Below are 16974 nucleotides of genomic sequence, written 5' to 3' on the forward strand. Positions count from 1 at the left end.
CTGAACCTCACCTGGCCCTAATCCTAATCTTAACCTCAACCCAAAACCTAATACTGACCCTCACCTGGCCCTAATCCTAACCTTAACCTCAACCCAAAACCTAATCCTGACCCTCACCTGGCCCTAATCCTAACCTTAACCTCAACCCAAAACCTAATCCTGACCCTCACCTGGCCCTAATCCTAACCTTAACCCCAACCCAAAACCTAATTCTAACCCTCACCCTGGCCCTAATCCTAACCTTAATCTCAACCCATAACCTAATCCTCTCCCCAGCCCTAATCCTAACCTTAACCTCAACCCAAAACCTAATCCTAACCCTCACCCTGGCCCTAATCCTAACCTTAATCTCAACCCATAACCTAATCCTCTCCCCAGTCCTAATCCTAACCTTAACCTCAACCCAAAACCTAATCCTAACCCTCACCCTGGCCCTAATCCTAACCTTAATCTCAACCCATAACCTAATCCTCTCCCCAGCCCTAATCCTAATCTTAACCTCAACCCAAAACCTAATCCTAACCCTCACCCTAGCGCTAAAATCTAATCCTGACCCTCAAATGCTGCTGACATGACAGTGTTTGATGTAAAATGACTCAGAATAAAGAGGCACTGACTCTTCGGCCTCCTCTGTGTCTTATTCTACAATATTATACGCCAGTTTTCTCCCAGAATGCCCCTTTAACTTCCTCATTAGCCTCGACTGACTGGAGCTCAGAGAAGCCCAATAAACCCAGCAGGAACCACACTGAACATTTCCATCTATCCGCAAACCAGGCGCACACACCTTCCGGGCCACAGCCGGACCCCCGCTTCATAAGACCATCAGCTGTTTGATCCCGGAGCGAGTTAAGCTGACAGAAAGCTTTGTTCACAGGGATCTAAAGCGGCGCTGTAATTAAAGGCACCTGGCCTCCCTGCTTATGACTTAGGCCAATAGGAGCGCTTCAGACAGGTGGCACTGGAAGAGAGATAGTAAAACCATTCCTGTACATATTAAAGAAATAGCGGCTCTTTAATCTGCGTTTAGGAGCAGGAGGGACCAGATCCGGCCTGTGGAGACCGACTGCACACCTGGTTACGGAACGCTTCTGCAGATAAATCCTAATTCCTTTTTAGCATTTATTCTGTTGTGCTGGTTCAGCTTCTGTTCTGCTTTACTGCTGATCTCTCCTCTCCATCTGGGCCTTCAGCTGCTTACTTTAGACCATAAGGACCCACAAAGAGAAGAACTTAGCTGCACAGACTTCAGTTCCTACACTGGTGTTGGATGGACTAAGAAGTTCCATTGAAGGTCTACAGGGGAGCTCAGCTCTGCAGGAGGGTTGGGACCTACCGACTCTGCTGCAGTTCCATCCAAAGGATTTTTTTAATGAAAAATGTCTTAAAGATCCGAAAGGTTTAAGATACAGGCTATGCATTGAAAACATGCTGTTGGGGAATCCAGTCTACATATCTAACGTGCCTCATTCTGAGGTTTTGGTAAGCGTTTTATGAGATTATTGATCTTATTTCTTGGGTTTTTACTTCTTTTGAGTGATTTTATCGAAGGGTCTCACTCTATTGGCAGATAACTTTGCTTGTTGTGAGAAACATGCTTGAACCTGAACAAATCATCTGCTAACATAATGAGCTCATCTGACTTAATAAAATAAAAATCACTCAAAACAAGCAAAAATGTCTTGAAATGAGTTAAATAATCCTCAGTACCTGAGTGAGCTCCTCTCCCACTATGAACCATCACGCCTACTTAGATCACAAGGTGCTGCTCACTACTGGTACCTAGAACTAATAAAGCTCCATCAGGGGGCGGAGCTTCTCATACAAAGCCCCCCAGCTCTGGAATAATCTCCCTGTTAATGTTCGGGACTCAGACTCAGCCTCAGTCTTTAAGTCTAGGCTAAAAACTCACTTGTATAGTGGAGCCTTTGGTGATTAGTCTCCCTGTCAGATAAAAGGTGCAGATCTGGGGTTCATGGTCATAGAGTATGATGGTAAACTGGGAGTGTTGGTGCCGTCATGCCGCTGCCTCACTCACTCACTCAGGTTTGTTGACAGTGGAGTGGAGGGGTGCCGACATCTCAGGGAGCCTCATGACTCTGTTACCTTTCTGGTTTCTTTCTTTTAGTGAAGGGCTGTCAGATCTGGACCTGCTGGAGTCTCTGCTGCTCTGTTATCCTGTAATCTGTGGTCAGTCACTCTTCACACAACTGACTCTGTGTTTCTTTCCTTTACTTTGCCGAGTTGATCAGCTGCCCATCCTGTGCGTGTGATGCTGCTGCCTCTTCTGCCTTGATTGGGTATCACCTCTCACCAGCCTTCTGGACCAGCTTGACCACCACTGAGCTTCTTGCTGTACAGCGCTGTGCAGTCCTCACCCTCAGATCATAAACTATATAATTAACCAGTGCCCACCTGTTTTTCCCGCTTTGTACTAGAATACTTTATACTAACAATGTTTGCTGTCCGGTGTGGTCCAGAGGAGGATGGGCTCCCCTTCTGAGTCTTGGTTCCTCTCAAGGTTTCTTCCTCCTGCCCTTAGGGAATATTTCCTCGCCATTGGCGACGCTCATGGGCACTCGGACCTGGATTTTTCTGTAAATCTGCTTTGTCACACCACCTGCTGTAAAACTCTGCTTGCTTACAATAAGCTTATAACACTCAAAGTGAGAAATATTATATATATAGACTAGATTTAAGATCGTTTCACCTGCTAAACCTCTATTTTTTGCAGCGTGAATGATGACAGTTTTTTTTTTTTAACAGAAAATGTGTTTGTCATGTACCTAAAACGTTGTGAAAAACCTACACTAGAGAATCTTTTCAGGACAAATTTGCATTTATGCATGAATTCAGCGTCAAAATAAATAAATAATAAATAAATACATCTGAAACAGAATTGCTCCAACATCTCTCCTCTAACAGTTCTGATGGAAAAAATAATATAATCACATAATAAAATAAAAAATAAGATTTTAATTAAAGTTGAGTAAAGTCCAGTTAGAGAAAATTTCCTCAAGCGTCCAGATCATCATAACGTCTAACCTGCCTCATGACTCAGCGCCGTATACTGTTTACTGAAGTAGCCGAGTAGGAATATCAGCATCTTATACAGTCGAACTGAATATCAGATCAAATAAAGTCCAGTTCGGTCAGATTTCACCAACGTTTACTGAACATCAGATCAAATAAAGTCCAGTTCGGTCAGATTTCACCAACATTTACTGAACATCAGATCAAATAAAGTCCAGTTCGGTCAGATTTCACCAACATTTACTGAACATCAGATCAAATAAAGTCCAGTGCGGTCAGATTTCACCAACATTTACTGAACATCAGATCAAATAAAGTCCAGTTCGGTCAGATTTCAACAACATTTACTGAACATCAGATCAAATAAAGTCCAGTTCGGTCAGATTTCACCAACATTTACTGAACATCAGATCAAATAAAGTCCAGTTCGGTCAGATTTCAACAACATTTACTGAACATCAGATCAAATAAAGTCCAGTTCGGTCAGATTTCAACAACATTTACTGAACATCAGATCAAATAAAGTCCAGTTCGGTCAGATTTCACCAACATTTACTGAACATCAGATCAAATAAAGTCCAGTTCGGTCAGATTTCAACAACATTTACTGAACATCAGATCAAATAAAGTCCAGTTCGGTCAGATTTCAACAACATTTACTGAACATCAGATCAAATAAAGTCCAGTTCGGTCAGATTTCACCAACATTTACTGTCAGTTTCCTCTTTTTAGATCACGTCATGTGGAATAACTTCCCTCTGACTCACTTTCCTCTCTGACTGCTGTTTCTCTACTCGTCCCTATCGTTATATTGTACCTATAGTTAGTGGCTCTAAACTATCGATCAGCACAGCTTCCATACCCTCCCCCTCTCAAGACCCTCAGCTGAAAGCCCCCGTTCTCGCCCCCAAGCTGTTTTCCACCCCGACTGAAATCAGCACGCTGCTCCTAATCGAGAACAAAAGCTTATCTGGTTTTATCAGCTAGTTTGGGCTGCAGGCCAGGCCGTGTACACAGCCCGTGGCCCTGAGGGAGCTGATCGCTTCCAGATGGAGTTTCTGCTCCATCTGAGCTGCTCCGGCCTTCAGCTCTCAGCTCCAGCTTCACTGAGGCCTGTCGGTGAGCGGCTCTGCTGCAGGAGCAGGGCAGCTTTAAAGGGACCGTTCTGCTAAAAATGAAATTACCTGGCTTGCGGGGTCTGGATGGATCAGACTCTTGCAGAGTAGGACGTGGTGTAAAAGGTTTAATAAAGGAACGACAAAAGGTGGAGTCCAAAAACACAGATATATCGCCGCTGACAGAACAAAACCTCGTATCTCCGTTTTTGTAATTTTTCTGTTTTTGACATACACTCACACTGGCCACTTTATTAGGTACACCTGTTGAGTTGCTTGTTAACACAAATAGCTAATCAGCCAATCACACGGCCGCAGCTCACTGCATTTAGGCATGTAGAGGTGGTCAAGACGACTTGCTGAAGTGCAGACCGAGCATCAGAACGGGGAAGAAAGGGGATTTAAGGGGCTTTGAACGTGGCGTGGTTGTTGGTGCCAGACGGGCTGGTCTGAGTATTTCAGAAACTGCTGATCTGCTGGGATTTTCACGCTCAACCATCTCTAGGGTTCACAGAGAACGGTCCGGAAAAGAGGAAATATCCAGTGAGCGGTCAGTTGTGTGGATGAAAATGCCTTGTTGATGTGAGAGGTCAGAGGAGAACGGGCAGACTGGTTCCAGATGATAGAAAGACAACAGGAACTCAAATAACCAACCAAAATCTCTGAGGAACGTTTCCAACACCTTGTTGAAAGTCTGACATGAAGAATTAAGACAGTTCTGAAGGCAAAAGTGGCCGGTGAGTGTAATTTGAAAATACCTGTTGTCCTTTACATTTTGTTTAAATTTCACGAAGAATGGACCACAGGAAACGGCCCAAAATGACTTGGAAAAGTCTGGTTCCATTGACTTACATTGAAAATTATGTGTTTTTTCCTTCTCCTATGAAGTCACCACTTTGGAGATACGAGGTTGTCTTCCAACAGCAGTGATATGCAGGTAAGACACAGACAAGGTCAAAAGGCAGACAAAAGGTCCAAAGATGATCAGAGCAAAGCAGAGTCCAAAGGGGTCCGGCAGAAAGGCGTAAACGGCAAACCAGAACAAAGTCAAAAACCAGGAATACAGACAAAAGTCCCAGTAATGAACAGCACAATGATGGAATACTTCACAGAGAAGCTGAGCTAAAAGCCAGGCTTTACGCTTTACACCAACACTAATGGATCACATGACGAAAGTTACAGGTGACAGAAGTCGGTAATCCGGCCCTGAGTCAGGTAACCTCCCAGAGGATTCTGGGAGTTGGAGTTCGGAGTAGCAGAGGGTTCGGTGGAGCCAGGGAGAGGCGTGACACCTGAATTCATTTATCTGATGAACGATTTCACCATGCAGAGAACCATTTAAGCATGAAATGGCTCTATATGGAACTCCTGGTTCTGAACAGAACCATTCTCTTTATTAAAGAACCCTCAAAGAACGTGTTCTAATTGTTCTGTATAACACTGATTAGCAGTAATATGCCACTAAGTTAGTTCAGCGATCCTCACTGGCTGGTTTTCCACAAATCTTGCTGTACTTTTTGACGCTCCCTATGGCAAGGTTGCCAGGTCTAGCCCAAAAAAAGTTTGTACACTAGAAGCTGAAACCTTCCTGTAGCTGCATGTTTTTGGCAAAATGTGGAAGGAAAACTGCCAACCTGGCAACCTCGACTGCGACCTTACATATCCACCCCTTCTGCTTCTCCTGAACGTAACTCGCTCATTTGGCATAAAGAACTCCTGCAGTGAGTAAATCTGAAGTGAAATCACATTAATCCTGGGGGGATGGAAAGGGGAGGATGGCAGTTTTACAGTGGGAATGTTTTTTATCATTTTTTGGCAACCTCTCACCCCCCTCCCCCGCCTCAAATCAAGCCCAAGAAGTGAGCAGCTCTGGATCCCGAGGACTCCTGTACAATGACCCTCTCCACCTGTAGCCCTGCTGTGGCTTAGTTCACCACACAATGCAGTTTTGTTCATACGCAGTTGTTCAGTGAGATCGTTTGACCGTCTAAAATCACTCAAAACAAGTAAAAACATTTAGAAATTAGTTAAATAATCATATAATAAGCTTACAGAACCATTAAAAGGAGAAATATTACCACTACAGACTGAATTTCACTTGCAGAGAGACGGGTTTTTGCAGTGTGGATGCTGACAAAACGCCTGAAACGTGAAAACCCAGGAAAAATGGCACATTTATTGAATTCAATTCAAGTTTTCAATTCACGTTTATTTGTTTGGCGCTTTTTACAATGATGTTGCCACAAAGCAGCTTTACAGAAGTTTGAAAACACACAGTTACAGCATATAATCCCCCAGTGAGCGAGCCAGAGGATACGGTGGTGAGGAAAAACTCCCTCAGTCTGGAGGAAGAACCTTGGGAGGAACCAAGACTCAGAAGGGGAGACCCGTCCTCCTCTGGTCAGACAGTGTTTACAGCTTAATAAACTGAGAGGATCTCTGTCTGATGACTGGATGGTAAAGCTTTAGAAACTACACTGGTAGAGGTGGTCTCTGACTGAGGTGGTCTCTGACTGAGGCGGTCTCTGACTGAGGCGGTCTCTGACTGAGGCGGTCTCTGACTGAGGCTGTCTCTCACCGAGGCGGTCTCTGACTGAGGCGGTCTCTGACTGAGGCAGTCTCTGACCGAGTCTTTATGAGAAGTGGGAGTGAGCTGAAACGGTCCCATCCTATCTCAATGCTGGTACATCTGGATGGCGCAGTTGGCAACTTCCAGCTCGGTTATTCGCCATCTGCGCTCTAACTTAGAGCTTCGAGTTCAGCAGATAACTCCAGCTGCTGGTGCCCCTACAGGAGTAGCTAATTTCACGAGTCGCACTACAGAGCTTCCTATAGCCAGAGCGCCTCTGAAAGGCTCCTCGGTGGGTGTTTCACTGAGTGGAGAAAACCTGCTTCACACGTGAATAGGTGGAGCGCGGTGTTCAGGTGGGCTAGCTTTAGCGTTAGCTTTGTTACCATGCTGCCGAGACGTCACCCATTCGCCCTGCTGCCGGGCTCTAATGCCGGAGTCAGTGGGGCACTAACTCTCCTTGAGGCACCCGGGGTAGATAACACTGAACTCTGCTCTCTCTCCCTGATTAAGCCGCGGATGCGCTCCTCTAACTGATTCACCTTCTCCACCAGAGCAGAGATGAACTGGCACTTCTCACAAGCTGAAGCACTATTGTTATCACTAGTGGCGGAGAGAGGATTATCACTATACATGCCACAGTCCACACAAGTAAAGACCGCCACAGGAGAGGATAGAGGTACTTACTTCTTCAGTGGATGTAAATCTCACCACCAGCTTTTGTTGGAAAGCTAAACTGTAGTCTTGACTCTCTGTAGGAGGTAATCCTGTGGAAACAGCCTGTAAGGGTCTACGTCCGGTTAATATACCATAAAAACAGAGAAAACAGAGGGAGCAAACGCTCAGACTGAATACTAGCAGATCACAGAGCCACCGATCACTAGCAGATCGGTGAATTCAGTCGAAATAAAGAACAGAAAGCGCTCAAACAGCTTAACATGACCGAGAAATGTGTCCAGCTGTGTTTTTGGTCAGCATACCTGTCCTCCAGGACTGTAGCGACTGTAACAGCTCGATCCAGCAACCGCGACATACTTTAATGATCATTTTTAATGTTTAATCAACGTGAGCCAACGTAAGTGTATTTAAATAGTAATTAAACTATAATTAAATGTATATCGAATGCATTTAGTCGTGCTTCTGAGTGTTTATTCAATCAGATTATGTGGATAACATAACTGTTATTATATACATCTGAAAAATCTAAACATACTACCGGATGAACTGAGACTTTGCTACATATAGAATTATACTGCAACTAAAATGCACTTAAATGCATTTTAAATTACATTTCAGTATCACATTCAAATAAAACAGAAAACATGTCATTGGTATTTATCCCCTGCTTCCCGATGTTGCCTCAGGGCAACAAACTCACTTTCCTCACTTCACAATAACAATATACACATTTAAAGAGTTTGAGCATGTCGATAAAAATCAAGTCGGTAGTCATATTATCTCTCAGTGGCCACTTTTAACCTCTTTTTTAAAATTCAGCGGGTTTTTAAAATTTTTTTTGTTACGGGAATTTGCAAAAATGTTTGTTGCCTAGAAGCAACATTGTATGGCAGTGGAATGGATTCAGCCCATCACAAGCCGGGTCTCAGCACTTCAGGCACCACGGCTCACTGTCACACGGTGTTGCCTCAACTCCTGCACACATTTTTAACTTTTGAATGTTTTTGAATTTAATAAATTACTCTGAAAAAAATAAATCAGGGACTGTTTTATGCAAGACAGATTAATAGACTTTATCTTTTGTAATTGCTCTCATAACGCATGCAGTAGAGGGTGAAGTCTTAAAGAGGTATTTTGAAACTAAAATGTACCGAAGCTCAGTTAAAGCACATTTTCCCATTGTTTTAAAAGATATTTATAAATAACACTTTTAAGTTAATGGTAAAGAGTTGTTAAAGTGCAGTTCAGTTCATTGAGAAAAACATTCATACGAGTGTCTCTCCTTACAGCACAATAAAGATCATTTAAAATGAGCTACTTTTGAAAAATGTGATTTTCAGAAAAGTATATTTGAGGGTTTTTTCCATAAAATACATTACATATATGTTTTATTATTTTATGCACACGTCAGGTTTACAATTGATGCACTTCAGTACGCTCTTTTTCTGCAAGGGTGGGCAGAAGCCAGTGGGCAGCTGCTATAGCAGCTCAGCTCAGCATGTTTTCCGTTCTTTCTGTGTGGAATTGATCTGTGGGAATCAATCAGAGCTACAGACTCGGCAGCAGAGAGAAGTGAAGCTAAATAAAAACTGAGGTTTTCTTTTAAATCAGGACACTTTATATGGAGCTCAATGGATTCTGGGACAAAAGAAGAAGCTAAAAAAAGACTAAGCCTGTAGAAAAACTCTCTTCTCTCTAATAAACAGCGTCAGACTGTTAAATACAGGGGAACCATGCATGCCAGCAATGTTGGCCTACAGTGGAACAGCGAGGCCTGTAAAATGCAGCAGAGCCATCCCGGCTCGACGGGCTTTAGGATTCAGTGTTTTTGGGAATCCTCCTCAGGATCCGCTGTATAAACACTGCGCTCTGCAGCGGCGTTGGGTTTCAGGGCCTTAATGTAATCTCCTCCCACCCCTCCAGACAGCCACTGCTACCTCACTCAGGATGCCTGCAGATACAGCTCCACCTGTGGGGAGAAAAGCTCGGCTGGGACCAGATCATTAAAACGCTGCTACATCAGGTTTATGCGTTTCTGCTCACTGGTAATTGATATGTTCTCATTTTTCCTAGCCTGACTGATTTCCACCACGCAAACCGCTTGAGAGGAGATTTATTGGCTTTTACGAGCAGATTTGACTCGTAGGCGCTAAGTGAGGAACAAGTGCCCCAGAATGTGTTTTCTTTACGCTACTGTCCTCATATGAACAACACAAAGCCTGATTTGGTTACTAATAAACGACAAAAGCTGTTTGAACAAAGGCTGAAAAAATAGATCCAAAAGATTAATTAAAATATTAAATAGACAGACAGACAGACAGACAGACAGACAGACAGATAGATAGATAGATAGATAGATAGATAGATAGATAGATAGATAGATAGATAGATAGATAGATAGATAGATAGAGACAGACAGACAGACAGACAGACAGACAGACAGAGATAGATGGATAGATAGATAGATAGATAGATAGATAGATAGATAGATAGATAGATAGATAGATAGATAGACAGACAGACAGACAGACAGACAGACAGACAGAGATAGATAGATAGATAGATAGATAGATAGACAGACAGACAGACAGACAGACAGACAGACAGAGATAGATAGATAGATAGATAGATAGATAGATAGATAGATAGATAGACAGATAGATAGACAGACAGACAGACAGACAGACAGACAGACAGATAGATAGATAGATAGATAGATAGATAGATAGACAGTTAGATAGATAGATAGACAGACAGATAGATAGATAGATAGATAGACAGACAGACAGACAGACAGACAGACAGACAGACAGACAGACAGATAGATAGATAGATAGATAGATAGATAGATAGATAGATAGATAGACAGATAGATAGACAGACAGACAGACAGACAGACAGACAGATAGATAGATAGATAGATAGATAGACAGTTAGATAGATAGATAGACAGACAGATAGATAGATAGATAGACAGACAGACAGACAGACAGACAGACAGACAGACAGACAGACAGACAGATAGATAGATAGATAGATAGATAGATAGATAGATAGATAGATAGACAGACAGACAGACAGACAGACAGACAGACAGACAGACAGACAGACAGATAGATAGATAGATAGATAGATAGATAGATAGATAGACAGACAGACAGACAGACACACTGTGATTAATCATTATTATTTTGATGACACCACAGGGATACATACTGGGAAGACGTACTGGGAAAGATTTCCGATTACACATTACATACGGCACATCAGGTGAGTGCAGAGAACAGCCATGTAACACTGACCTTTCACTGTTACAGAAGGTCGAGCAGCGAGAGCTTCCGGCCACATCACTACACTTCCCAGCCGTGGCCTTCCACCAGAACTCAGACTGATTCGTCAGCGCTGTAAACAGATCTGAGGCAGAGATCTGTTCTCAGGGCATGTACGTCATTTCTCAGGTTGTTATGGTTACTGAGCCATTTGTGTGAATCACAAAATCCGGCCTTATATCACTTTAATCTCCGTCTTGTTTCCTGCAGTGCGGCACCGTTTAAAGCAGCTGACAAGCTCACAGCAGGTGCAGCTGGGCTTCAGTCCAGCCTCCGCACCGCGGGGTCAGTCCTTACACTGCCTTACAGCTCAGACTCCAGCACACACTAAAGGACATTTAAGTCTAGTCAAGAGGCTTTTACTGTCAGTCCATCTCCAGTACACAGTGGAGTGAAATTCCGTTCCTCCAGGAACATCACGGAGCAACAAGGAACAAAAGTACAAAGTACGAATGTGCAGACATCGTGTGCAAACAAAAGATTAAACTAGAAACAATAAATACGATAAATAAAACAAACTTTAGACACAGTAAACAGACAGGACAGTGCAGGACAGGTGGAGTGTGGTGGAGATGGTGTCGTCTGTTGAGCGGTTGGGGTGGTACGCAAATTGCAGTGGGTCCAGTGAAGAAGGAAGCTGGTCTTTAATGTGCCTCATGACAAGCCTCTCCATGCACTTCATGATGATGGGAGTGAGTATAACGGGACGGTAGTCATTGAGGCAGGACACTGGAGACTTCTTCAGCACAGGGATGATGATGGTGGACTTGAAGCACGTTGGAACGACTGCAATGCACAGAGAGATGTTGAACATGTCCGTGAGAACATCAGCCAGCTGTTCGGCGCATTCTCTGAGCGCTCTACCTGGTTTGCTGTCGGATCCTGGTGCTTTTTGTGGGTTGACTCTGTGTAGAGTTCTCCGCACGTCAGCAGTGGACAGACACAGTACCTGTTCACCGTCGTGCCGTTCTGTGCCTCAAACCGAGCACAGAAGTTGTAAAGCATGTCTGGAAGGGAGGCATCAGTTACAAGCAGGTGGAGGTGGCTTGTAGTTGGTGATGGCCTGGATGCCCTGCCACATGCGCCGTGTGTCAGCAGTGTTTTGAAAATGATCATGGATTTTCTTTGAGTAGGCACGCTTAGCCTCTCTGATGGCCCGGGAGAGCTTGGCTCTTGCCACCCTGAGGCTTGCCTTGTCCCTTGACTTGAAAGCCTTGTTGCGTGTTCTCAGCAACATGAGCACCTCTGCAGTCACCCATGGTTTCTGGTTGGGGTGAGTTGTGACGGGTTTGGACACAGTAACATCATCAATGCACTTGCTGATGTAGCCAGTCACTGATTCTGTGTACTCCTCCAGGTTGATGGAGTCACCAGTAGTAGCTGCTACTCTGAACATCTCCCAGTCAGCATGCTCAAAACAGTCCTGAAGAGCAGAGAGAGCTCCTGGCAGCCAGGTTCTCACTTGCTTCTGGTCTGGTTTGGCATGTCTGATGAGCGGTCTGTATGCTGGGATGAGCATCACAGAGATGTGGTCTGCGTAGCCGTAGTGGGGGCGGGGCTCGGCCCTGTACGCGCCGGGGATGTTTGTGTAAACGAGATCCAGCACGTTAGATCCCCGGGTTACAAAGTCCACATGCTGGGAGAATTCAGCCTGTCTGCTCCAGAGGTTCACACACACGTTAAGATGACATCTGATAAAAGGGATTTTCTGCTTTATTACAGTCTTTCAGTTGTCAGTATTTGGTGTTTAATAAGTATATTAATGAAATTGACATTATCAGTGGGTAAAGCTGCAGTTATGATCTTTATATTAATGATGTGTGTTTTTTTTTTTGCTGTTCTTCACTGGACAAACAATAAATCGTCACTGTTTGATCCACAGTCTCATGTCAGTGTTCACATATAATTTGATGTGTGTATCAGCTGCAGTGATGGACAGTAACTGAGTAACTGAGTAAATGTAATTGGTTTCTGTACTTAGGGGGCAGTCGTGGGCTGGAGGTCAGGGAACCAGCATTGTGACCAGAAGGTCGCCGGTTCGAACCCCTTGGCTGACAGTCCATGGCTGAAGTGCCCTTGAGCAAGACACCTAACCCCCAACTGCTCCCTGGGCGCTGTGGATAGGGCTGCGCACTGCTCTGGGCAAGTGTGCTCACTGCCCCCTAGTGTGTGTGTTCACAAGCGTGCATGTATGTGGGTGTTTCACTGCTTGGATGGGTTAAATGTAGAGTGCAAAACACACAGAGACACATGGTTCTAAATTCAATTCACTCCACTACATTTCAGAGTCTAATATCGACTTTTTCCTCCTACATTTTGAGAAATCTGTCGTTCCTTTTGGTTTCTGTGTGTATAAAAATGTAACATGTCAAAACGAAAGAAGCGCAAAGCCAGAGCACCAATCAGGGCCCAGCGGTCACTTTGTTTAGAGCTGGTTTTGACCTGTTGGTCATACCGACCCAGTGCAGCACGCGGTTCAACGTCAGCGCAGCAGCGTAAAACTTTGGGAGAGTCTGTTCAACATAAATGATGAACTAACCTAACTTTGTGTAAATAGAGCTCAATATAGAAATATGTCCACATATGCAGTCGAGACTGACGCGGCTTTTTTCTGAATTTCTACAAACACCATTTCATTTATAGTAAATGAGTTTGGGCTGGTTTATGTTTATGAACAGACGCCTACAGATCAACATAGTAAAGGAGCTCATCTGTGATCCTGAGTTTAAAGCCAGTTTTTATTCAACTTAAACTTGGAACTAAGTTGTAAATAAATCTGAAACTGAAACTTTGCTTGTGTGTAAAAAGTGATTTCAGAGCCACTCGGTTCTCCCTGATGGAAACTGTTTACCTTCAGTGTTTTGTGCTTCTGATCATTTTAATAGACGTCAGCGTCACTAATTAATGACGTTCTATTAAAAGACTGGTTTACCAAGAGAGACGCTGGAGGACTTTCACCTGAAATGAGTTCATGAAGCCAGTCTGGTTATAAAAATGATAACAGGACATCAGAGCCAGAATTCCTCTTTTAGTACTTTTACTTTATACTTAAGTACATTTGAAGGGAAATACTTTAGTACTTTTACTCCAGTGGAGGTCTAAAGGGAGGAACTTCTACTTTTACTGGAGGAATATTTTACCCTGGGGGTCTCTACTTTAACTCAAGGAGATGGTTTCTGTACTTTGTTCCGCTGATCAGTTGATCTGTCTGTCTTATTAGTCTTATTATAATGATAGTATATAACACAGTTCAGTTGGAAAATATATTAGTTTATTACAACATAGAAATACATGAATTACCTCTGTTTGCACCGATTGATCAGACTTTTCTAGCAGGCATTAAACCGACCCTCTGTCTGTTGCAGTGAACCCACCCATGGGCTAAATTGGAACACTGCATAAATGGTTCTTGTATTATAACAAGCTTGACATTGTAACAGCAGCAGAACTCTTTTGGTGCTATTTAGAACCATTGTTAAAAAGATTCTATATAGAACCACCTACAGCATATTGAACTGAGCATCAAACTGAAGAACCATTTGGCCATGCAGAGAACCCCTAAATCATGCAAAGGGTTCCTTGAGTGTTCATGGTTTTATAGAACCACTTCCTTCACTAAAGAACCCTTGAGGAACCATCTTTTCAAGAGTGTAGCAGAGCAGCACCACCTGCGTTATCCTCCTTGAGGTCGATGCTGTTGTGATGTAACGCTGATTTGTCCTATAAACAAGGAAAAAGTACATTAGCACAGCAGTAGCTCATATTTTTACATCGATAACAGTATTTCATATGTCAGAAACCACATTTCTGATAGAGCACAGCTCTACTGTGCAGACAGACGCTGCGCTATGGCTTTAAAATCAGCCTGAGGGCTAATAAAACGCTCCAGGAGAGTGATGGATGGTTCTGCATTGGTAGGAGATCATTGAAGAACACTAGAAGAAAGCGTCCTGCTGTATTTATGCCTGAAATGGAGAAGCCTGCAGGGTTCAAAGTCCCATGCAGGCGTTTCACGTGCTCGGCGCACAGGACGATGAGCGATTCACTTCTCCTGAATATCGCTGTGTTTCTGTTTCTGCTCCAGCAGCTCAGAGAGAGCCAGCTATGACACACAGATGAGCTCACAGTGTTTTACAACATCTCAGACGGCATTTACAGGAGCCGGAGGCTCTTTACAGCGACAGCTGCTTTGGGCCCTGCGTTGATCACCTTCTGACTGAAACACAGACACGTGAAGCATGTAAGTGACGTTCTTTAGTCTTTATCCTGCTGTTTTTACAGATTATCATATCGCAAGTGCTTTGATTCAAGCCTGTGAGATTAGTGGAGCTGTTTAGGCTGTTGGCTCTTTCAGCTCGTTAGCCAGCTGACCAGCCCAGTTCAAGTTAAGAGCACAAGTCGCCAGCCCCTCAGCTTAAACAGAACCAGGTTCTTACTTCATCAGTTCACTCAGGGCTCCATGGGAGCAGCATGAGGGTCAAAGATTACTCCTTTAACACCACAAGGGTTTTTCATGAGGTGGCGCAGTGATACAAAGTTCAGCTGTTGTGAATATTTGACAACAGCTTCGAACACAGCTCAGCCAATCAGATTTCAGAACCAGAACTATCAGTTTTAATCCATTCTTAATCCATAGGGTTTAATATGATGTCGACCCACCCTTTGCAGCTAGAACAGCTTCAGCTCTTCTGGGAAGGCTTTCCACAAGGGTTAGGAGTGTTTATGGGAATTTCTGACCGTTCTTCCAGAAGCACATTTGTGAGGTCAGACACTGATGTTGGACGAGAAGGCCTGGCTCACAGTCTCCGCTCTAATTCATCCCAAAGGGGTTCTATGGGGTTGAGGTCAGGACTCTGTGCAGGCCAGTCAAGTTCTTCCACACCAAACTGGCTCATCCGTGTCTTTATGGACCTGCTTTGTGCACTGGTGCGCAGTCATGTTGTAACAGGAAGGGGCCGTCCCCAAACTGTCCCCACAAAGTTGGGAGCATGAAATTGTCCAAAATCTCTTGGTGCTGAAGCTTTAAGAGTTCCTTTCACTGGAACTAAGGGGCCGAGCCCAACTCCTGAAAAACACCCCCACACCATGATCCCCCCTCCACCAAACTTACACTCGGCACAATGCAGTCAGACAAGTACCGTCTCCTGGCAACCACCAAACCCAGACTCGTCCATCGGATTTCCAGATGGAGAAGCGTGATTGGTCACTCCAGAGAACTCGTCTCCACTGCTCTAGAGTCCAGTGGTGGCGCTTTACTCCACTGCATTCCACGCTTTGCATTGCGCTTGGTGATGTAAGGCTTGGATGCAGCTGCTCGGCCATGGAAACCCATTCCATGAAGCTCTCTACGCTGTTCTTGAGCTGATCTGAAGGCCACATGAAGTTTGGAGGTCTGTAGTGATGGACTCTGCAGAAAGTCGGTGACCTCTGCGCACTATGCCCCTCAGCATCCGCTGACCGCTCTGTCATTTTACGTGGCCGACCACTTCGTGGCTGAGCTGCTGTCGTTCCCAATCGCTTCCACTTTGTTATAATCCCACTGACAGTGGACTGTGGAATATTTAGTAGTGAGGAAATTTCACGACTGGACTTGCTGCCCAGGTGGCGTCCGATCACCAGATTAGTTCTATGCTTAAGCCGGTGTTGTGTCACAGCAGCCTGCTGCGCTGTTTCAAACCTCAAAGCAATTTGAAATAAATTCACACTGCTCAAATAAACGAAAGCAGTGCATGATTTTAAATCCACCATTCAATAGACGCTAAAGCTGCGATGTAACACCAGCTTTTAAATATTAAATAGCGCTGATAGCCAGGAGAGAGTAGCACGCTGCCAGCGCTGCTCACCGAAGAACAGGTTCGATTCAACCGATTCAGCTCCGCCATCACAAGTATAGATGATAAAAACTCATAAGAGCGAGAGCGGAGTGGACTGATCGGTGCTGGAGGGACAGGGAGCTGAAAGTGCTTTAACCTGTAGCCTGCTAGGCGGCGCCTGCAGTACAGACTCTGGTCTGAAGTGCTGACTGAAAACACCCGTTTAGAGGGTAAAGAGGATATGACCGGTGTGGAAGCGACAGGAAGAAACGTGGTGCCACACTAACACTGATGTAGCTGTCCAGCTCAGGTGAAACCCACTGCAGCACGTCTGTTTCAGTAACCGATGCTCAGATGACACCGTTCAGAGGACAAAGGAGACGAGAGCAGCCGGACAGAGTCTGGAGTTGGAGTGAAGACGGAATCAAATGTGTTTC

The 16974-nt window shown here is 44.4% G+C and overlaps 1 protein-coding gene across 1 annotated transcript in view; it reads right to left on the minus strand.

Moving 5' to 3' along the window:
• Nucleotides 1-3999: 3999 nt before the first annotated feature.
• The window catches only part of LOC119264182 (zinc finger CCCH domain-containing protein 13-like), a 17451-nt gene continuing 4476 nt past the window's right edge, over nucleotides 4000-16974 (minus strand). Inside the window, exons 3-7 of the mRNA XM_037542248.1 lie at nucleotides 14771-14826; nucleotides 12187-12379; nucleotides 10698-10822; nucleotides 7123-7320; nucleotides 4000-4165 (exon numbers count right to left, since the gene is read on the minus strand). Coding sequence (XP_037398145.1) covers nucleotides 4000-4165; nucleotides 7123-7320; nucleotides 10698-10822; nucleotides 12187-12379; nucleotides 14771-14826 — 738 coding nt within the window. The remainder of the gene's footprint in view (nucleotides 4166-7122; nucleotides 7321-10697; nucleotides 10823-12186; nucleotides 12380-14770; nucleotides 14827-16974) is intronic.

Source organism: Pygocentrus nattereri, chromosome 10 (genome assembly GCF_015220715.1).
Source record: "Pygocentrus nattereri isolate fPygNat1 chromosome 10, fPygNat1.pri, whole genome shotgun sequence".
Lineage (NCBI taxonomy): Eukaryota > Metazoa > Chordata > Actinopteri > Characiformes > Serrasalmidae > Pygocentrus > Pygocentrus nattereri.